Below are 24,003 nucleotides of genomic sequence, written 5' to 3'. Positions count from 1 at the left end.
TGTGTTCTTAATTTATTCAAGTATTTTTATTTTCCTAACTCGTTAATAAATATATAAAATGTGTTTTTCTTTTTACTAGTATTTTTTTTATTACATCCAAACATATTAATATTTATCTAATTACTAAAACTTTATTAATGGGATTAGGGTTTTGCTAGTGTTAATACTTTTTTTTTGGCTTAATATTATAACAGAATATAATAATGAACGATCAGTTTAAGACTCAGAATTTAACTCCATCTTCATTATTCCAACAAGGTAATTAGTTAGCCTAATTAATTTATTTAATATATATTAATTATTTATATACTTAATTATCTCAAAAAAATTATTTATATACTTAATTAGATAATTAATATAATATTTAATCAATTTGTTGTTTAAATTAGAATGTCATCTCAAGAAAACTATTTTGGCTGCAAAATTCGTTTGTGCCAACTCGAGTGATTACATAGCTACAAAGTTTGAAATACAAGAGGAATCGAAACAGAGACAACGCGAAGTATTTGAACAAGCAAGGTTTGAAAAAGAAATAGGGGAAAGGGAAAAGCGAGAGAAGTTACAAAGGCAAAAAGAAAGATTGGAAAAAGAAGAAACAGATAAAAGAACAAATTTACAACGATTAATTAGAGAAAGGGCTTCTGTCTCTTTTGGAGGAGTGATCTGCAGTTCACGATTTTGGACCAAGATAACAATGTTTTTGAAGTTGCAATTCATGACTCCCAGGGACATTTCAATTGGAGACTCTTTGCGGTTTATGGTCCCCATTATGATAGAGATAAAACTAATTTTTGGGAGATGTTAACCCATAAAGTAAGTGCTTGTGACAGGCCCTGGGTAGTTATGGGAGACCTTAATTGTATTCTTAACAATGAAGAAAAGATGGGAGGTAAGAAAGTAACATCTTCAGATACTCGTTGGCTAGAAGACTTCCTTCAGGATACAGGAGGAGTAGATTTGCGTTTCAAAGGATGCCAATTTACTTGGCAAAACAAAAGATTTAATGGAGGTCTAATTAGAGAAAGACTGGATAGGTGTATTGGGTCTTATGATTGGAGTTCGGCTTTTCCTTCAGCAGGGATTTTAAATTTTCAAATTATGATATCAGATCATGCCCCCATTTTGTTCGATACCTTCATGTTTAAAAGCAAAGGCTTCATTCCTTTTTTATTTTACGATGCTTGGTCAAGGGAAGACTCTTGTCGAGATGAAATTTGCAAGGCGTGGTCGAAGGTGCCTCGGGGGGGAACAAGAAGTCTCTTGAAGAATTTTGATAACATCAGAAGGGCTTTACAGAAGTGGAGGAAAGAGAAAGTGGGAGATCTGGATCAACGTATTAGTACATTGGAAAATAGGCTGCAATGGATTCAAAGGCAACAAATTACAGAAGAGTTTTGTAGAGAGGAGTTTCTTATACAAGATCAACTTCAAGAAACTTGGCGAAAGAAGGAGTCCATGTGGAGTCAAAAATCTCGCGAGCTGTGGTTAAAGCTCGAGGATAGAAGCACAAGGTTCTTTCACACAGCGGCTTCGGTTAGAAGGAGGAGAAATCAAGTCTGGCATCTTCAAGACAAAGATGGGAATATGAAGGATAACACCAGAGAGATTTCAGGTATCATAAATTCTTACTTTAAGGAGTGATTTACGTCTGATAAACCTAAAATACCTGTGGATTTGGAGGATTTGTTCGATAGCAAAATAAATGAGACAATAAACCACGGTCTGACCAAAATCCCTTCAATCGAAGAAATTCGGGATATAGTCTTTAGTATACATCCCTTAAAATCTCCTGGTCCGGATGGTCTTCCGGGTTGTTTCTTTCGAAAGTACTGAGATGTTGTTGGAGATAGTGTGTGTTCGGCTGTTCAAGAGGTGTTCAGATCAGGAATTGTACATCAGGGATTAAATTTCACCTTCATCTGCCTTATACCGAAAGTCAATAATCCTACAAGAATGGAACAATTCAGGCCAATTAGCCTTTGTAATTTTCCTTATAAGATCATTGCAAAGATTCTAGCTAATAGATTGAGGTCGTATATGGAAAGCTTGATATCTCCTCTTCAATCAGCATTTATTCTGGGACGTTGGATCGTTGAATCGTCAATTTTAACCCAGGAGTTAGTGCATACTATCAGGAAGAAAAGGGGTGTGGGAGGCTTAATGGCAATTAAATTGGATATGCACAAGGCATATGATAGGATGGAATGGGATTTTGTTAGGAAGGTCCTACAGGCAAACAGATTTGATGATAAGGCTTGTGGTCTTTTAATGTCGTGTATAACGGGAGTCTCCTACTCAGTCTTGATGAACGATACGCCTCTAAAGAAATTCAAGCCTCAAAGGGGTCTTAGACAAGGAGACCCTTTGTCTCCCTATATCTTTCTCCTCTGTCAAGAAGTCCTTTCCAAAATTATTCAAAGCCAAGAAAATAGAGGGAAGATTCATGGTATTCGAATAGCAAGAGCTGCTACTCCAATTTCACATCTTATGTTCGCGGACGACACGATTTTATTTGCGAGAGCAAACACGGAAGAGGCAACAAACTTAATGGGATGTCTTAATCTGTATGAGAGATGGTCTGGACAAGTTTGTAGTAGAGCTAAGTCTAGTGTCCTTTTCTTAAATAATTTGGATATAGACAAGAGGAAGGCCATTTTGCAGATGCTCACTATCAAGCAATCGGATGGCGAAGAGAGACATCTAGGCAATCCCTTTGTGTTCAAGAGAATGAAGAAGGATAGTTTTTTGAAGTTGAGAGAGAGTATGCTTCAGAAGCTTGCAGGTTGGAAGATGAGATTGCTGTCTTATGCAGGGAGACTGACTTTAATCAAGTCAGTTGCGTCGGCTATGTCAATATACGCGATGTCTACGAATAGAGTCCCAATTTCAATCTGCAGGGAGTTGGATGCCTTGTTAAGAGCGTATTGGTGGCAAGGTCAAGTTAACAAGGGAAGGTACTGTTGGATATTATTTTACCAGGATCTTAGATCTACTCACAAGTATGTTGATTAACACCCTAAATATGAACTTTCTAAAACGATGAAATAAACACATATAAAGTTTAGGAAACCTTACATTGGGTGCAGCGGAATATAATGACTCCTTCCGTTCAGATATCTAGCCCTTGATTCCTTTCTATAGCAGAGCATTATCAATATATGAACCTGGATCTCTTTCTCTGATTCTTTGGTGCTGAAAATCCTTCTTGCTGAAAGTCTTTCTTCACGATCTTCCTCACTATGGTTGAGGTATCACTTGCTGTGTGTGGGCACTACTCTAACACTAAGAATTTTGAAATTTCAATGAAGAAGAAAGAGGAGAAGAGGTCGGCCAAAGATAGGGAGAGAGAGAGGCTCAATTTTTTCTGAATTAGAATTGAAATTTTCCTGAAGCCTTCACTATCTATTTATAGCATTCCACTAGGGTTAGGTTTGAATTATTTGGCATTAAAATAATAAAAATATCAGTTTAAATTCCCTACAAAAGTGGCCGGCCATGCATAGTGGATTTGGGCCTCACCTTTTGCAATTTTGTAGTTTTATCTTTTCTGCATATGATTTTCTCAAAAACGCCAATTTTCAAATTCAACCATTTAAATGTCAATTCTAACTATTTAATAACTATAAATAATTATTAAATAATATTGTCATTTATCATATTTATTAATTGAACCATACAAAGTATCATAATTAACAAATATGCCCCTAAAACTCTTTCTTTACAATTTCGCCCTTACTTAGTGAAAAATTCACAAATAAACATAGTCTAATTTGAGAATTATAATTGATTAATCAAAACCAATTATATGAGTCTTACAAGCAATATTATCTCAACTAGTGCGGGGACCATGGGTCTATGTAACCGAGCTTCCAATAAGCAGATCAAGAATTTATTACTAAAATTCACTAACTTATTAATTCTTCGTTGAATCCATGCATAGAACTTAGAATTGCACTCTAAGTATATAGAATGCTCTATATGTTCCACCATATAGACACATATTAGTTATCCATTTGTAAAGACTGCTTAGTTTAATTTGGAAATTAGCAGTTAATCTTGTTTAATTATGAAAATTATTTATAGATATTTAAATAATTATTTATACAGTTATTATTGAATTCTGAAATGCATTTTATGTCATTTAGTGATTTTCATAAGTTTGCATTTCCGGTGCCCGGTAACATGGAACTCGGTGTTTGGCTCAGTAAAATCACAACTTAGTATGTTAGTATTGTGGGACGGTTTATTAGACATTGGGAATGTCGGGATTGGCCGGGAATTTAGAATTTCCCAAAATACCCCTTTAGTGCTCTTTATGTTATTTTAGTGTGAATGGGCAAAATGGTCATTTTGCCCCATTGTTAGTTTGTCCTTTAGTGGACTTTATTTAGTTAAATTATATGTTTATTAACATTAATTATTGGCTGAAATAAAGGTTGGGTTTGCATGTTTCTCTTTTATTCAAAGTTTCAAAAAAAATTAGAAAGTTAGAAAAATTCAAAGGAAAAGCTCTCTCTCTTTTTCCTCTTGTTTTGGCCCTCCTTGAGCAGCAAGGAAGTGGATTTTTCTCTTGTGATTCAAGTCGTTTCCATCAAGTTTAGAGTGATTCTAGTAGAGGTAATTTTGTCTAGATTCTCTTCTTTTATTTTCTTGAATTTTTGATGAAAAATGGAGTAATGCATGCTTAGTTTAGGTTATTGTTGTTGCTGTGATTTTGTTGTAGTTTGTAGAGGTTTAAGCATGATTAATTGAGGTTATTTAAGCTGCTTGTGATGCATGATAGTTAGGTTGTTTAGAGTTGTGGAAATTTTAGCTCAAAAGTTTAGTTTTCAAAGAGAATTTTTGAAATTGGTGGCTGTAGTTATTGCATGAATTTGTGTATGTTTTCTGCAGTTTCTAAATGCATGAATATGTAGTTTTAATCAAGGTTTGATGCATGATATGGTTGTTTAACCAAGTTTGAGTTTTGAACTCAAAGCTTGGAGCTTTAATGGCATTTTTGATATCTGTGTGTTCTGGACTGTGCAGATGCTTTAGAAATGTTCTTTAGGGTATTTAGAACAGGTCTGGAAGGTTTGGGGTGAATTGGATTTGATTTGATGTAGTTATGAATTTTTGAGTTTTGTCTGCGAGGAACCGGAATTCCGGTTGTGCATCTGAAATTCTGGATGGGGTTCTGAAAATTCCCAGAACCGGAATTCCGGTTGGGCAACCGGTCTGCCGGTTGGGTGATTTTCAGAAACCCTAGATTTTCTCATTTTTATGTTATTTGGGGTATTGCCATGCTTTCTATCGATAGGGAAACTTTTAGTTCCTAGTTTAAGTCCCCGGGAAGTGATTTAGCGTATCACTTATAGTGTTGTGATTGTTATGGTTTAGGTGCCTGTGAACCGCCGCGCAGTTCGTTCCAGTCAGGTTAACCGGCACACCTGAATTCAGAATTGAGGTAAGATTAGTATAACAGTATGCATATATATTACATGTTTAGCATGCATGTAGGAAGCCTGTTAGATTACATTAGATATGTATGTTGGCTTCGAACCATCCGACTGTGTCACATCGGTACAGGCTAGAGTATGAGTAGCAACTGGAGTATGACCAGTGTACCGAGTATAGGCTGACACTGTATCACATCGGCACAGGCTAGAGTATGACTAGCAGTTGGAGTATGACCAGTGTGCCGAGTATAGGCTGATACTCGGGTTGGTGGTTCTGTACTATTTGACGTATCACATCAGTACAGGCTAGAGTATGACTGGCAGCTGGAGTAGGACTAGTGTACTGAGTATAGGCTGATACTGTAACACATCGGTACAGGCTAGAGTATGACTAGCAGCTGGAGTATGACCAGTGTACCGAGTATAGGCTGTTACTTGTCAATAGTACCGTCTTATGAACGTTTAGGACGCAGTATCGTGTGGGACACGGCAGTTAGGGTTATGGTCAGGGGTATGGGCGTCTGATCATAACTCGGGATTTGCCTTCAGACAACGAGAAATTTGTAGTTTTTTGCGATGCATCCAGACAGGGTCTGCGGTGTGTGCTGATGCAAGCCGATCGGGTTATCGCTTATGCCTCCCGTCAGTTAAAGGATTACGAACAGCGATACCCGACTCATGATCTAGAGTTGGCCGCGGTGGTTTTTGCATTGAAGATCTGGCGGCATTACCTTTACGGAGAAAGGTGTGAAATCTATACCGACCATAAAAGTCTCAAGTATTTCTTTACTCAGAAAGATTTGAATATGAGACAGAGGCGTTGGTTAGAATTAGTGAAAGATTACGACTGTGAGATTCTCTATCACCCTGGGAAGACCAATGTAGTGGCCGATGCCCTGAGGAGGAAGGGTCCCGGGCAGGTAGCTAGCATGGTTCAGATCTTACCTCAGTTAGCAGAGGACATGGTTAGATCCAGCATCGAGTTTATGGTAGGTCAGCTTCACAACTTAACGCTGCAATCTGATCTGTTAGAAAGAATTAAAGCCGCTCAGATAACTAATCCAGAGTTACTGAAAATCAGAGATAAGGTTTTGGCTGGTAAAGCCAGGGATTTCTCAGTGTCAGACAACAGGATGCTTCTGTATAAAGCTAGGGTTTGTGTTTCGAGTAGTGTGGAACTCAGGAATGAGATCTTTGAGGAGGCTCATTCTACCCCTTATTCTTTGCATCCCGGCACCACTAAGATGTACCAAGATCTTAAACCGTACTTCTGGTGGAGCGGTATGAAAAAGAATTTGGTAGAATTCGTTTCGAGATGCCTCACTTGTCAGCAGATTAAGGCTGAACATCAGAGACCAACAGGGTTGTTGCAGCGTTTAACCCTACCTGAATGGAAGTGGGAAGATATCACGATGGATTTCGTGGTGGGTTACCCAGAACCACGGGCTTATTTGATTCCATCTGGGTAGTGGTGGATCGATTCACGAAATCTGCTCATTTTTTGCCTGTTAGAACAACCTTTACAGTGGATCAGTTGGCAGAATTGTATGTTAGAGAGATTGTAAGACTTCACGGAGTACCGAAGTCTATAATTTCGGATAGAGATCCGAAGTTCACCTCCAAGTTTTGGCAGAGTTTGCAACGAGCAATGGGTACAAAACTGAAATTTAGTACAGCATTCCATCCTCAGACAGATGGTCAGTCCGAAAGGACAATTCAGATATTGGAGGACATGTTACGAGCCTGTGTTATGGATTTCGAAGGCTCTTGGAATAAATATCTACCGTTGATAGAATTTTCTTACAACAGCAGTTATCAGTGTACGATAGGGATGGCTCCCTATGAACTGTTATACGGTAGGAAGTTAGATCTCCCATCCACTGGGATGAGACAGGGGAGAGAAAATACTTAGGTCCGGAGTCAGGACCAATGAGGCAATAGAGAAAATAAAAGCTAGAATGCTTGCCTCACAGAGTAGACAGAAAAGTTACGCAGATCTGAAATGCAGAGATGTTAAGTTCCAAGTAGGGGACCATGTGTTTTTACGAGTGTCTCCAATGAAGGGGATCAAACGTTTCGGGAAAAGAGGCAAGTTATGCCCTAGATTTACAGGACCTTTCGAGATTCTCGAGAAGATAGGTCAAGTGGCATACCGGTTAGCATTGCTTCCAGCTTTATCAGCAGTTCACAACGTATTCCATGTCTCTATGTTGAGAAAATACGTTTCAAATCCCTCTCATATACTCAGTTATGAGAGCCTTGAACTGCAGCCAGATATATCTTACGAAGAACAGCCAGTGCAGATCCTGGATAGAAAGGATAAAGTCCTTCGGAATAAGACCATAGCATTGGTCAAAGTTCTCTGGAAAAACAGCAAGGTGGAGGAAGCCACCTGGGAGCTAGAGTCAGATATGAGAGCTCAATATCCAGAGTTATTCAGGTTAGATTTCGGGGACGAAATCCTTTTAAGGGGGGAATAGTTGTAAAGACCGCTTAGTTTAATTTGAAAATTGGCAGTTAATCTTGTTTAATTATGAAAATTATTTATAGATATTTAAATAATTATTTATACTGTTATTATTGAATTCTGAAATGAATTTTATGTCATTTAGTGATTTTCATAAGTTTGCATTTCTGGTGCCCGGTAACATGGAACTCGGTGTTTGGCTCAGTAAAATCACAACTTAGTATGTTAGTATTGTGGGACGGTTTATTAGACATTGGGAATGTCGGGATTGGTCGGGAATTTAGAATTTCCCAAAATACCCCTTTAGTGCTCTTTATGTTATTTTAGTGTGAAGGGGCAAAATGGTCATTTTGCCCCATTGTTAGTTTGTCCTTTAGTGGACTTTATTTAGTTAAATTATATGTTTATTAACATTAATTATTAGCTGAAATAAAGGTTGGGTTTGCATGTTTCTCTTTTATTCAAAGTTTCAAAAAAAATTAGAAAGTTAGAAAAATTCAAAGGAAAAGCTCTCTCTCTTTTTCCTCTTGTTTTTGGCCCTCCTTGAGCAGCAAGGAAGTGGATTTTTCTCTTGTGATTCAAGTGGTTTCCATCAAGTTTAGAGTGATTCTAGTAGAGATAATTTTGTCTAGATTCTCTTCTTTTATTTTCTTGAATTTTTGATGAAAAACGGAGTAATGCATGCTTAGTTTAGGTTATTGTTGTTGCTGTGATTTTGTTGTTGTTTGCAGAGATTTAAGCATGATTAATTGAGGTTATTTAAGCTGCTTGTGATGCATGATAGTTAGGTTGTTTAGAGTTGTGGAAATTTTAGCTCAAAAGTTTAGTTTTTAAAGAGAATTTTCGAAATTGGTGGCTGTAGTTATTGCATGAATTTGTGTATGTTTTCTGCAGTTTCTAAATGCATGAATATGTAGTTTCAATCAAGGTTTGATGCATGATAGGGTTGTTTAACCAAGTTTGAGTTCTGAACTCAAAGCTTGGAGCTTTAATGGCATTTTTGATATCTGTGTGTTCTGGACTGTGTAGATGCTTTAGAAATGTTCTTTGGGGTATTTAGAACAGGTCTGGAAGGTTTGGGGTGAATTGGATTTGATTTGATGAAGTTATGAATTTTTGAGTTTTGTCTGCGAGGAACCGGAATTCCGGTTGGGCAACCAGTCTGCCGGTTGGGTGATTTTCAGAAACCCTAGATTTTCTCATTTTTATGTTATTTGGGGTATTGCCATGCTTTCTATCGATAGAGAAACTTTTAGTTCCTAGTTTAAGTCCCCAGAAAGTGATTTAGCGTATCACTTATAGTGTTGTGATTGTTATGGTTTAGGAGCACATGTAAGCGCGCGGTTCGTTCCGATCAGTTGGCCGCACACCTGAATTCAGAATTGAGGTAAGATTAGTATAACAGTATGCATATATATTACTTGTTTAGCGTGCATGTAGGAAGCCTGTTAGATTACATTAGATATGTATGTTGGCTTCGAACCATCCGACTGTGTCACATCGGTACAGGCTAGAGTATGACTAGCAACTGGAATATGACCAGTGTACCGAGTATAGGCTGACACTATATCACATCGGCACAGGCTAGAGTATGACTAGCAGCATGAGTATGACCAGTGTGCCGAGTATATGCTGATACTCGGGTTGGTGGTTCTGTACTATTTGACGTATCACATCAGTACAGGCTAGAGTATGACTAGCAGCTGGAGTACGACCAGTGTACTGAGTATAGGCTGATACTGTAACACATCGGTACAGGCTAGAGTATGACTAGCCGCTGGAGTATGACAAGTGTACCGAGTATAAGCTGTTACTTGTCAATAGTACCGTCTTATGAACGTTCAGGACTCAGTATCGTGTGGGACACGGCAGTTAGGGTTATGGTCAGGGGTATGGGCGTCTGATCATAACTCGAGATTTATGTATGATATTTGTTGGGTTTTATGCCCTAAATAAAACTCATTTCAATATAATCAGATTTACTTATTAATATAGATCAGAAATAACATTTAATGTTGCATGGTTCACATGATTTATTTCGTGATTATATGTACATAATGTATAAATTCATCTGAAACCCTTTTCACATACTTGATCCTGTTTATTGTGCCGTCAACACATTGGAAAGTAAACATGACTATGTGAATAAAGTTTCCTAGATTTATCAGACATAGGGTTTTACTGATATGATAATCTACAACAGAGTTTACTTGCATTTGGAGAAGTGCTATGTTCTTTCCAGAGCATTGGTTAAAGTAAAGCTCAGGTTGGATGCATGGAGTATGCATCGGAAGGGACCGATATTGAATTTTGACTTAGATTTAATTAAACTTACCGTAAAATCTATTCAAGTCAATATCGCCTAGTTGATCCTAGATCAAATGATCTTAATCCTGTTATGATTAGGCTCAATCTTGAAAGGCTATTCGTGTTCCTTGAATTGTTACTTAAGCCTACTTTTAGGTCAGGGTGATACGTACTTTTTGGGAACACGGTAGTGCAATTGAGTGGGAGCGCTAGCATAAACATGGAATCTATAGCTTCTATCTGGCGAATAGTAAGCAAAGGATGATCACCTTTGAGCTTGACCAAACGAAAATAAATGGTGGAGATCTCATTTCACATAAGCTGAAATATCATTTATACGGGGTCAAGTGTTTTAAGGATAAAATACATAGTAGGGTGTTACGGTAATTTAATCCCTTTACTGTGTAGATCATTCATATAGAGGATAATTGATCAAATTAGGATTATAACAATGGATAACTAATGATGTGTCTATATGGTGGAACATATAGAGCATTCTATATACTGAGAGTGCAATTCTAAGTTCTATGCGTGGATTCAACGAAGAATTAATAAGTTAGTGAATTTTAGTGCTAAATTCTTGATCTACTTATTGGAAGCTCGGTTATATAGACCCATGGTCCCCCCACTAGTTGAGATAATATTGCTTGTAAGACTCATGTAATTCGTTTTGATTAATCAATTATAATTCTCAAATTAGACTATGTCTATTTGTGAATTTTTCACTAAGTAAGGGCGAAATTGTAAAGAAAGAGTTTTAGGGGCATATTTGTTAATTATGATACTTTGTATGGTTCAATTAATAAATATGATAAATGACAATATTATTTAATAATTATTTATAGTTATTAAATAGTTAGAATTGGCATTTAAATGGTTGAATTAGAAAATTGGCGTTTTTGAGAAAATCAGATGCAGAAAAGATAAAACTGCAAAATTGCAAAAACAAGGCCCAATCCACTAAGTGTATGGCCGGCCACCTTTGTAGGTATTTTAAATTGATTTTTTCATTATTTTAATGCCATATAATTCAAATCTAACCCTAGTGGAATGCTATAAATAGATAGTGAAGGCTTCAGGAAAAACACTTCTTCTCATTCAGAAAACCTGAGCCTTCTCTCTCCCTATCTTTAGCTGCCACTTCTTCTTTCTTCTTCCTTTGAATTTCGAAATCCTTAGTGATTAGAGTAGTGCCCACACACATCAAGTGATACCTCAATCATAGTGAGGAAGATCGTGAAGAAAGATCATCAGCAAAGGAGTTTCAGCATCAAAGATTCAGAGAAAGAGATCCAGGTTCAGATATTGATAATGCTCTGCTACAGAAAGGAATCAAGGGCTAGATATCTGAACGGAAGGAGTCATATTATTCCGCTGCACCCAATGTAAGGTTTCTTAAACTTTATATGTGTTTAATTTATCGTTTTAGAAAGTTCATATTTAGGATGTTAATAAACATACTTGTGAGTAGATCTAAGATCCTGGTAAAATAATTTCCAACAATTTGATTATGCTTTTCTTACTGAGTCTGTCGACTCACAGTGCTATGTTTATGTGTAGGTAAGGGCAAGGCTAAGGTTGAAGGGCCGTGAGAGCAAGCCGGTGAAGATTGTACATGTCGGGGCGGTTAGGCCTGGAGCGTACGATCCTCGGGACAGCAAGGCTATTTTTGTAATTAGTCGCTAGGCGACAAGTATTTTATATAGTCAATGAACTTTTGTAAAAGGTTTTGTAATCGGGATCCCGAGTATTTTGTATAAATATTTTATAAGTTTATTTAAAAAGCAAAAATTTAAATTAATCAAGATTTCTATAAACCTCGTTGATTAGCAACGAGCTGCACAGTATGTTTAAAAATTCACGTAATACGCCTATGCTAGTTAGGGTGTTACACCATTGTTATAATCCTAATTTGATCAATGATCCTCCATATGAAGTATCTACACTGTAAATGGATTAGATTACTGTTACACCCTACAATGTATTTTATCCTTAAAACACTTAACCCCGTATAAATGATATTTCAGCTTATGTGAAATGAGATCTCCACCATTTATTTTCGTTTGGTCAAGCTTGAAGGAGATCATCCTTTACTTACTATTCGCCAGATAGAAGCTATAGATTCCATGTTCATGTTAGCGCTCCCACTCAATTGCACTACCGTGTTCCCAAAATGTACGTATCACCCTGACATAAAAGTTGGCTTAATTAACAAATCAAAGAACACGAATAGCCTCCTGAGATTGAGCCTAATCATAACAGGATTAAGATCATTTGATCTAGGATCAACTAGGCGATATTGACTTGAATAGATATTACGGTAAGTTTAAAAAATCTAAGTCAAAGTTCAATATCGGTCCCTTTCGATGCATACTCCAGGCATCCAACCTGAGCTTTACTTTAACCAATGCTCTGGAAAGAACATAGCATTTCTCCAAATGCAAGTAAACTCTTGTTGTAGATTATCATATCAGTAAAACCCTGTGTCTAATAAATCTAGGAAACTTTATTCACATAGTCATGTTTACTTTCCAATGTGTTGACAACACAATAAACAGGATCAAGTATGTGAAAAGGGTTTCAGATGAATTCATACATTATGTACATATAATCATGAAATAAATCATGTGAACCATGCAACATTAAATGTTATTTCTGATCTATATTAATAAGTAAATCTGATTATATAGGGCATAAAACCCAACAGGTACATTGCTCTTAAAGCGTGGGATTCAATCGGTCAGCCGAAATCATCAGGCGGCCTTGGGATTAGACGTTTTGAAGACGCCAACAGAGCTTTAATGGCAAAGTTGACTTGGAGTATTGCCGAGGGAAGGAACAAGCCTTGGATAGATTGTTTGCTGGGCAAATATTGCAAACAAGAGAATTTCTGGTCTGTGAAAAAAAAGAGTAGTGATTCGTATCTGTGGAAGTGTATTCTTGATGTTCGAAACATTATTTTGAAGGGGTCTTTGTCTATATCGGCTGGAGGGGAAACCATTGATATTTGGAACCAACCTTGGATTCCTTGGTTGGATTTCAATGATTTTAAAAGTTTGATGGGAAGTCTCAGATCAAGGGGATATACTGCTAGAACTTTAGCAGATTTGTCTTTGGGTAATGCTTGGAATGAGGAAATTGTATTACAATTTTTTGGAAAGGAAGTGGGGGAAAAAATTCTAGAAATTCCTAGGCTCCCTCTTCCTAACAAGGATCGATTAATTTGGAAAGAAAAACAAGATGGCGGCTTCTCAGTTAAAAGTGCATACTTTGTGGACCAAAAACTCAGGTTCCAAGAAAACCAGCCAGTTTGGAATTGGTTGTGGCATTCTGATCTTCATCCTAGAATTGCAATTTTACTTTGGCGAGTTCTAAACAATGCGATTCCGGTTAAGGAAAGATTACCTTTTCTTGGAGACAAGGAGTGTATTCTATGTAGTGGTCAACAGGAAAATTGCTTACATCTCTTCAGAGACTGTAGCTTGGCAAAATCCATCTGGTTTCTAGGCAAATTCCCTCTTAGAGTGGAGAAAATTCCTGGGGATAGCATGTTGGATTTTGTGAAGAACTTGGTTCAGGAAGTAAAGGCGGCTGGAGTGGAAAGGAAGGAAATTCTAACTTATTTGGGCTGCATTGTGGATCAAATTTGGATGATAAGGAACAATCATAGTCGTCTTGGCGAATTGGTGAAGATAGAAATAATCGGTAGGAGAGTAGGGAAGGCTTTTGAGGATTACTCGAGGTTTTCTAATGGTGATGATGCAGAGGTAACTTGTTGTCTTGTTGATAGATCTCTGAGTCATGATATTGAGTCCCTGGAAGTGGATTGGGTGGTGTTCACTGATGCGTCCTGGCTCAGAGGGGAGGCAGGAATAGCAACAGTGATGATAAACAGAGTAACATGCGGCTGGGCTACAAAATCAGATTTCATCAAGGCAAATTCTGCTTTAGACGCAGAGCTTAGTGCCATTCTTATGGCTCTGGTGTGGGCTTCTGAAGAAAAAAGACAACCAATTCTTTTAGTCTCGGATTGTCAAACCGCAGTCCAAGCTCTAGCCATTAATCAGTGTCCTAAGGATTGGAGATCCCTCAACAAGTCTCTGTCTATTTTGGATTATAGTCGTAGATTTAATCTTTGTAAGTTTCAATACATTAGTCGTAATTTCAATCTTTTTACGGATAGTTTAGCAAGAAGTGCTAGAATTTCTAGACAACCTGCAGTTTTGTTTCAAGGGGAGGGTGATCCCCCTGTGATCCCAATTTTTCTTCTTGCTTAATGAACTTTAGTTCTTTCAAAAAAAAAATTAGAGAAAGGGAAGCTCACTTAGCTATGATTGAAAAGGTTAATATTTGCTTGCATATTTTTTCGTTTGGTATCTTAAATGATTGTAAAAGATTTTTTTTGATGATAAATTCAAACTAATTTGTAATATGATAATTAATTAACACAGGTTAAGCAAGAAGTTGATTATTCTGATAAAAATCATAAGTATTTTTTGGAACTTGAAATGCTATGCAGATACAAGCAGTCATGCAGATATGATGGAAGAAATTCTGAAATGCACACCTATTCATCTTCTAATATATTATATGGGACGCCTTTGACAAAGTTGGGATTGTTTTTGAAAAATGACGAGGAGAAAGAATATGAAGAAGAAGAGGAAAACTTGAATCTACAAAAGAAGTTGAAACAATCTTAGTTTATAAATGCAAAAAAAAAAAACAATATTATTTGTAATTAAATATTTTATTAGTATATGGAGATCATAACTGATTTGTTTAATACTCGAGATCAAGCTTGTATTCTCAACATTCCTTTGAACAACAACCAGAGTGAAGATAGAGTTTATTGGTGCAAAGAAGCGTCTGGGATGTATACTGTTCAAAGTGCATACAAGTTGCTGCAATTGCAGAAACAAAGATGGCAGCCTGCTGATAGTGGTAGCTTGTGGAATAAACTGTAGAAAATTAAAGTTCCACCAAAGGTTCTCAACTTGCTTTGGAGAGCTCTGTCCCGATGCTTGCCAACTTTGAATCAATTACATGATAAACATGTTCAAGTACAAAGAACATGCCCTGTGTGTAATATGGATGATGAAACCGAGTTTCATGCTCTGGTTTCATGTCCTTTCGCTGATTAGTGTTGCCAGGTGGTGCCGCCTGGTTTTTCTGCTGCAAATATCACTGATTTTACAACATGGTTTGATCAAATTTGTGCTTCTTTCAGCAGTGAAAAATGGGGTGAGATTGCCATGATTTGTTGGTCTTTATGGGGGGCTAGGAACGATCTAGTTTGGCAAGGTAAAAGACACACAGTGGAAAGTGTTGTGTCTGCAGCTTCTCAATATTTTGTGCAATGGAAGAATGCTCAAGATAAGTCAAACATTGCTCTTTATCCCTCAAATATTGCAGGTGAGGGGTTGTTTCTTGGGTTAAGCCTATTGAGAATGTACTCAAAATCTCAGTTGATGCAGCAACTTTTGACCACAATTCATCATATGGTTTCGGGTTGGTGGCAAGGGATCACAACGGGAATTTGGTGGAGGCCAAAACAGTCTATCGCAGGGGTACAATGGCACTAGACATGGCTGAAGCTTTAGCCATTAAAGAGGCGTTAAGTTGGATCAAGGATATGAATGGCATAATGTTGAACTCGAGTCCGATTGTCTCTCAATTGTCCAAGCTATTCGAAGTAACATCACCATGGTTTCACTTTTTGGGGGAGTGCTGATGGACTGTTGAAAGCTTCTATCCTTAAACAATATTTCTTTATTTTTCATTAAACGATCTGCTAATATGACTGCGCACAGCTTTGCTAGAGCGTCATATTCTTTTTCAGATCAAGTTTTCAGTAGGAGGGATGTTCCTACTGAATTACAGTCTTGTCCTTTGGCTGATTTAGCAAATTAATAAAATTCCAATTTGCATTCAAAAAAAAGTATTTTATTAGTATAAATATATATATATATATATTTAATTTTAATAATATATGGATGATGATTAATATTGAAATTATTTGATTAATAAAATCTTAAAGTTATTACTTCAATAATAATAATAATAAAAAGAGTCTGATTAATTATGTAATTTATATTAAATAAAATAAAATTATTTATGTAAAATAAACAGAAATAAAAAAAAAAAAGATATGGCTTGATAAAATTATCAAATTAATTAATTTGGAATTATTAATAAAAAACGCAAAATGTTTCAGGAAGTACTTAATTATAGTAGGATTAGGATTAATAATATTGTGTAGTATATATATATAATTAAAGACACGAAGAAGTACTTAATCACATCGATCTTGATCTTCTTTCTTTCTTTCTTTCTCAAATTAATTTCATGATGATTGAACAACAACGTCGTAAAAGAGGAAGACCTAGTAATCCTCAAAAATCCATTAATCATAATCATCATGAGATCATGAAGAAGAAGAAGACTTATAATTATGATCATCATAATAATGATCATGAAATGATGAAGAAGAGAGACAAAGATCATCTTCACCACAAAAATCATCCTAATAATAATATTCCTTCTCATAATTATAATCATCATCGTACTACTTCTACTTCTAGTTCATCATCATCATCATCATCATCATCATCATCATCATCACCATCATCATCATCATTATTTAAAAGAGGTTAGTTCTTTATTTATTTATTTTTTATTTGGTGATTTAATTAATAATAATTTGATGAGTAATTATATTGTAGTAATAATAATAATGTAACATTTATTTATTTATTTAATTTATAGAAGAAGTGCCCATGAGTGAGCTAATTCTTGCTGCAAAAAGGAGGAAAGCTGAATTGCAAAACACCATTTTCTTAGGTATATTATTATTATTTGCAATTTTTAATTTTTACTCAATTTGCGTTCTTGAGTTAGAACTTGACACTGTAATTATTCTTTTGTAATTTTTGTGTAGAGAGTATTGCACTAGGCTCGAATTTCATTTAATTCTTGTTTCTTGCACTTGAAGATTTCTCTTTTCTTGAAAAATATTAGTTTTCTTATGAAAAAGATTAAGTTATAGATTTGTTATAAAGTGTCGAAAAAATATATACAATATTTATGTTGTGAGAGTAAAAATGATGCCCTAGCTAGCTAGATAAGAAACATGTTGTTGTTGTTATATTGAAAGCTTAATTAATAATTGCTTGTTTTGTTTATATTTATTTAATTATTAATTAATAATAGAGACTAATTATTATTCACAATTTTTATTGTTGTTTTATATTTGATCTTTTTGTCTCTAAATATATAAAGAAGCTTTTTGTTTTCGTCTTGTAACTCGATTTGTTTTCTTGAGATAGAACTTAACTGAATTTTTTTGTAATTTTGTTGGTGATTAATAAAGAAATAATGATGATCATGATTGTTCTTTCGTCGAGGAATAAAGCATTGTACTAGACTTGAACCTCATTAAATCATCGGTGTTTTCTCTATTCTTGAAAATATATGTAGTTTTCTATGTTCGTTCTTCTTGAACTCATATATAAAAAGATTCTTATGTATTTTTCAAAGTGTCGAAAACACAAAATATTTTTACCAGTAAAGTAAAAATGATGTCCTAACTAGGTAAGAAAATGTTTCTTTCTATAAAATAATTTTTTTATAATGTTATATTGAAAGCTTAATTAATTACTTGTTTTGCTTATATTAATTTAATTATTAATAATATTGACTGATTTGTAATGTAGACAAAGAAAGCCTCCAAAAGGAAAGAGAATCTATGCGGCTTAAACTTCAAAAGGTTTGTATTTGTTTAACTAATTATTGATTTATATTTTAATTAATCATTTACTTAAATATATTAGTATCTTCTTAATAATTGTTTGTTTTATTTTATTTTATTTCATTCTATTCATATTCTTTTTAGTTTTATTATTCCGAACTAAACCAATAAATAATACTAAATATTGTTTACTTATTATATAGATCGAGGAAGAAGCTACACCTCCCGAACAAAACCTAATGGCTTTGATGGAACTCGAAAAGCTATGCGGGTACAAATCTTCTTTATATCATATTAGACTAAATTATCATTGTTGGCGCCTTGAATCTTCTTCGAAGGAAATGTTCTTTAGTAATCGAGTGAAGAAGCTCGGTTTGTTTTTTAAAGGGCGATAGATCAGAGAGAATAAACAAGTATACGAAACATAGCCCTAATTTTTTCACACATTATAAGTTTGCTTTCTTCACACTTTTTATTATTATTGTACGTTCATTCTTATTTTCTCCTTTTATTAGTATTAACGAAATTGATTATTCAAACATTTTATTGTTAGGTTTTCATTGATTATATCTATGTGTTTTTTTTTTTAATTTTTTTATATCAAATATATAATTGATATTTTTCAATTAAATTTGCAGATTTATGAATTAAGTTGTACAAAATACAAAATTGAAGAGTTTGATTGGACTGGACTTGGTACCATAAATAATAATATCACAATATATATTATTATTATCTACCACAACCAAAAAATAGATCAAAGGATTAAGAGAAATTAATTAAATGATAAACAAGAAGAAAAAGGTATTTGGTAGTTATATATTACAACTTTTGTTATGATAGTAATTTTTAATATTACGAGTTTTTATTAGTATTAACTCAATTGAGGATAAGCAACCATTCAAGTTTAAAGTGTAAAATGTATTTTAAGTTTATTTTTTTTTGTTTGAAACACAATGTTGAGATCTGTGTTTTCCAATACATATTGAATCATTTTATTTTGAGTTTGGATGAGAAGTTTATATATTTTATCAAGAAAAAGTTGAGCAAAAGCTTTTAAAATTACAGGCAGAGACATGTCACTATATAACTTGTGGATAGGGCACAGCGAAAACACTAATAAAAGAAAAAAGAGATACAACTTGTTGGGCAAAAAAAATACATTGGAGAGACAATAATATTATTTTTCATCTTTTCTAGTCCTTTTATTAATGAACAATATATATTACTATTAGGATTATAAACGATATTGGCAAAATTGGCTGATTTTTTCTTAATTGGAGTTTATGGATCTCCAATTATGATTTTGGTTCTATGATTTAATGAAATATATATTTTTTTGAAATAAGATCTTTTTTTTTTTTTTTGAGTGTAGCGTAATGGTATTTTACAATCATATATTAGCTTAATAGCTTAAAGGTCCTGGGTTCGAACCCATGACCTCTCCCTTTTTCCCATCCCTCCCTCACCACTAAGCTAGCCTTAGTGGCTTTTTTTTGAAATAAGATCTCAGTTTAGATAAATGTGACTACGTAATAGTCCATATTTTATTTCATGGTGCGTGCAGACCACGCGCTCGTGAGGGTTACGAGAGGGACAGCCCCCTGACACGGTTGCTGCACGCGAGTAGGTGTTGGCTGGAGAAGAATATGGGCCGATTGAGCCTCATGCTATTTGCGCTCAATTTGGTCTTCAAAAATGCCATTATCATTTTTTATTTCATTTCTTTCCTTTGTTTTTATAAATGTTATTTTCTCAATCACAAACAAAATTAAATCCAACAAAATATTTTTAACACAAAATTATATCACATTAATTCAATAAAAATATTTATTTAAAATCTAATTAATTTGTAATTCTTTTAAGGCTAATTATGAATTTTTTTCCTCGAACTTTGACATGTACCAAATTATGTCCCCTGAACTTTTTTGGCTGTTAAAAATTCCCGGGAAATTTGCGGCAAAAGTCCCCAAAAAGTTCAGTTTGATACAGATAAGTCCCCAACCTCCAAAAATAGCGGCAATAGTCCTCAAGGTCAGGTTTTTTATTTGTCCGTTGGTCTCCAAGTTAACAGATCCGTTAAACCCAATTCAACTGCCACGTGTTGAAATATTATTGGTGGGTGTTATTATTTTAATTTTAAAAAATAAAAATAAATAAATAATTTTTTTAAAAAAATCTTTTTTTTCTTTTTCTTTTTCTTTTCTTTTTATTTTTCTTTCTTTTCTTCTTCATCTTCTTCGTTTTCTTCTTCTTCAACCCAACCCCAACCAGCCACAAAGTGTGACCGGAGCACCACCACGACCCCAACCACCACCACATCCCGACTGCTAACTCCGGCCAGCCCTAACCCCACTCCAGCCCCGACCCCACGACCCCAACCACAACCACATCTGTATGTATAATATAAATTCGTACCATCATCAACAATCAGATCCAAACCACCATCTAGACCCCAATCAAGAGCACGCTTAGTACACCACCAATACTCTTGAAGAGTCTCACCTTTCCAAGCAAAAAACAGCAGCTGAATCACGAGCTATGGCGACCGCAGCTTGATCCTGAGTCGAGAAAATGTTGCTGGAGCACCATCTCACCTCAGCACCGAGTGCGGTTAGGGTTTCGATAGAACAACGGTCTGAATAGTCATGTGAAGAGAACCAGTGATTCTGGCTCCCTTAAATGGCTGAGATGGACCGAATTCAGTACGACATGAGACGAGACCTGGCATTTCGACCTCTGTGAGTTCGATCTCGAGACGACCGAAATCGGCCTGAGAAAGGTCCCTGACCTTGTATTCACGGTCGGCGGTGGTTTTCTCGACGGAGAGAGACATGTTTTCAGATCTGATATGAGCTTTGATTCGATCTGAGAAGAGAGAGAGAGAAATGAGAGTGATGTGGTTGTGGTTGGGAAGAAGACAAAGAAGAAAGAAAGAAAAAGAAAAAAAGAAAAGAAAAAGAAAAAAAGAATTTTTTTTAAATTTATTTATTTATTTATTTATTTTTATTTTTTTAAATTAAAATAATAACACCCACCAATAATATTTCGACACGTGGCATTTGAATTGGGTTTAACGGATCTGTTAACTTGGAGACCAACGGACAAATAAAAAATCTGACCTTGAGGACTATTGCCGCTATTTTTGGAGGTTGGGGACTTATCTGTATCAAACTGAACTTTTTGGGGACTTTTGCCGCAAATTTCCCAAAATTCCCCCTAAACTATTGAGATTGTTAAGGACTTTTGTCTAATTCCATTCAATTTTACTGTTTCAATGATAGTTTATGTACTAAATCATGCTCCCCAAACTTTGATATCTACCAAATCATGCTCTTCAAACTTTGATATGTACTAAATCATGCTCCCTGAACTTTCATCCATGTTAGAATTTTTTTACTAAAATTAGACAAAAATCCTTAAATCTAACAATCTCAATAGTTCAGGAAGAATTTTTAACGACCTTAAAAGTTCAAGGGGTAGAATTTAGTACATGTCAAAGTTCGAGGGAAAAAAAATCCTAATTAGCCTTCTTTTAATAAAAAAAATGTATTTTTTCATTATTTTTTCTCAATTATGCCCTAAATACTATTTATTATTATTTTTTTTTTTTTGATGAATCAAATAGTTTCATTGCACAAACTTCTTTTTACAAACTAAGCTCTCCTTTAAGGAAGCAAATAACTATACACTCATTATTTACAAATTATCAAACCATATCCTATCTTCCACTTTGATTTTCTTTGGTAAAACACAAGATATTCTTGTTTTGATGTGCCATTTAAGCTCCTGAATATTCATAGACTTCGGGCTCTGCTGCCATATCTTTCCATTTCTCTGCTGCCAAATGAAGTAAACTAAACCAGCAATAGAGGCCGAAAAAACCTGCTGCTGGAATTTTGAACGCTTGGACCTGCTAATGCTCCGGATCAGTGAGTTCAGATCATAAGCAGGAGCCTTCCAGCCAATCCAATCTTTCATTTGTTGAAGCAAACTACTGGTTTTGCTGCATTGAAAGAATAGGTGAAGTTTGCTTTCGGGTTGACTGCTACAGAAACAACACTCTTCAACATCTGTTATTTGCATTCTTTTCAATCGATCTCTTGTCTTAAGTCTGTCCAACACAGCCATCCACAGTATAAAGCTATGCTTAGGATGATTGAGCCTAGACCAAACTTGATTACACCAGTGAGTTCGATCTTGTGTCAGCTGAAGCTTCTTGTATGCATCTGCTATTTTAAATTCAGTAGCTAAGAGCTGATTTGTTTCCCATGTTCTTCTCATTTCATCTTTTAGATCCACAAGCTTCCTCCAATACCAACTACTATGGATGGAAGCCTTGTGGTTCCAACAATCATCATTCTTCAGATAAACACTATGGATCCATTTGAACCATAAGTTATCTTTCTTGGCAGCTAGTGTCCATATGTTCTTCATTAAAGCAGCCTTATTCCAAGTATTGATATTTAAGAAACCTATTCCACCTTCAGCTTTGGAGAGGCATACCTTATTCCAGGCTACGGCTCCAGCTCCTAACATATTGTTAGAGCCTTTCCATAGAAAACTCCTGCATATTCTTTCAATTTCAGCAACCACTTTCTTTGGCAAGACTAGGATCTGACTCCAATATGTGTGAATGGTTAGGAGGACAGAGTTGATGAGAACAACCCTACCTGCAAATGAGATGTGTCTAGTGCTCCATATTTTGATGCGAGCCGTCATTTTGTCTACCAGGATATTGCATTCAGCCTTAGAAATTCTTTTTGAGCAAATTGGAATCCCCAGATACTTAAAAGGAACTGAGCTTCTGGTAAAACCAGAAATCTGAACCACCCTTTGGATCTCTGCTTCAGGCATCCCCGCACAATAGATAGCAGACTTACTATTATTAGGCAAGAGACCTGAAGAACTTGAAAAGAGTCTCAATCCTTGAAGCATTAGTCTGATGCTTTGCAAATCGCCTTTACAAAAGAGGAGGACATCATCCGCAAAACAAAGATGATTGAGCTTTAATTCCTTGCACCTGTCATGGAAACCAAACTCTGCTTTATTGGCCACTTTCTTCATGATTCTGCTCAGATATTCCATGCCAAGAACAAAGAGAAGGGTGACATGGGATCACCCTGTCTCACTCCTCTTTTAGTACCAAAGAAGCCATGTAAGACACCATTAAAGTACAATGAGAATCTGGCTGTAGAGACACACTGCATGATTAAGTTGATGACCTTAGTAGGAAACTTAAAGGCAATAAGAATTTCCTCTAAGAAATCCCAATCTAAAGTATCATAGGCTTTTTGGAGATCGAGTTTAATCATGCAATTAGGCTTTACAGATTTCCTTCCGTAGTGTCTGATGAGGTCTTGGCAAATCATAATGTTATGAGCTATAAATCTTCCTTTTACAAACCCACCCTGATTCTGAGCAATCAAATCTGGTAATATAACTTTCAACCTATTGCAGAGAAGCTTGGTAACAATTTTATAAAGGACATTACAACAAGCTATAGGCCTAAAGTCACTTACAGCATTCGGGCATTTGGTCTTTGGGACTAGGGTGAGCACCGTTGAATTCAGCTCTTTGAGGAGGTGACCCGTTTGCAAGATTTCTTTGACAGCTAGATACACATCTTCTTCCACTAATTCCCAATTTTCTTGTAAGAAGGAGCTACTATATCCATCAGGACCCGGAGCTTTGTTTTTTGGGATGTTGAATACAATCTTCTTGATTTCCGCTTTTGTGCAATCTGAATTTAGTATGTCTTCATGAGTCTTAGTAATTACAGCTCCTTGTCTCAGCATTCTTTTTGTTAACAGGTAGTCTACCTTGCATTTTCGATCCAAGCAGACCTTGGTAATACTTCAAGAAGGCTTCTGTGATGGCAGCTGGGTCTTTTATCCTTTGTCCATCTCCATTTTCTATTGACAGAATCTTGTTTTGCCTCCTTCTTTCTCTTAAGCAACTATGGAAGAATGCTGAATTTTGATCTCCCTCTTTTATCCAAGAAACTTTGGATTTCTCTTGTAAGAAGGAGATATATGCTTTAT

General features: G+C 35.6%; 3 protein-coding genes across 3 annotated transcripts; 2 read left to right on the top strand and 1 right to left on the bottom strand.

Moving 5' to 3' along the window:
* The first annotated feature begins 203 nt into the window (after positions 1-203).
* On the top strand, positions 204-5,037 carry LOC133035936 (uncharacterized). The gene is made up of 6 exons (XM_061112378.1): positions 204-258; positions 390-643; positions 727-1,612; positions 1,871-2,954; positions 4,551-4,617; positions 5,029-5,037. The coding sequence occupies exons 1-6, from the start codon at positions 204-206 to the stop codon at positions 5,035-5,037; spliced, it is 2,355 nt and encodes a 784-aa protein (XP_060968361.1).
* An 11,391-nt stretch (positions 5,038-16,428) lies between these two features.
* On the top strand, positions 16,429-18,526 carry LOC133035642 (uncharacterized). Its single transcript, XM_061111688.1, has 4 exons — positions 16,429-16,861; positions 16,978-17,052; positions 17,925-17,977; positions 18,163-18,526. The coding sequence occupies exons 1-4, from the start codon at positions 16,558-16,560 to the stop codon at positions 18,352-18,354; spliced, it is 624 nt and encodes a 207-aa protein (XP_060967671.1). The 5' UTR covers positions 16,429-16,557; the 3' UTR covers positions 18,355-18,526.
* Positions 18,527-21,658: 3,132 nt separating this feature from the next.
* On the bottom strand, positions 21,659-23,026 carry LOC115710906 (uncharacterized). The gene has a single exon (XM_030639256.2). The coding sequence runs from the start codon at positions 23,024-23,026 to the stop codon at positions 21,659-21,661; it is 1,368 nt and encodes a 455-aa protein (XP_030495116.2).
* Positions 23,027-24,003: the final 977 nt, after the last annotated feature.

Source organism: Cannabis sativa, chromosome 3, assembly GCF_029168945.1.
Source record: "Cannabis sativa cultivar Pink pepper isolate KNU-18-1 chromosome 3, ASM2916894v1, whole genome shotgun sequence".
Lineage (NCBI taxonomy): Eukaryota > Viridiplantae > Streptophyta > Magnoliopsida > Rosales > Cannabaceae > Cannabis > Cannabis sativa.
Note: the sequence above shows the minus strand (reverse complement) of the source record. Positions and strands in the feature narration are given on the sequence as shown.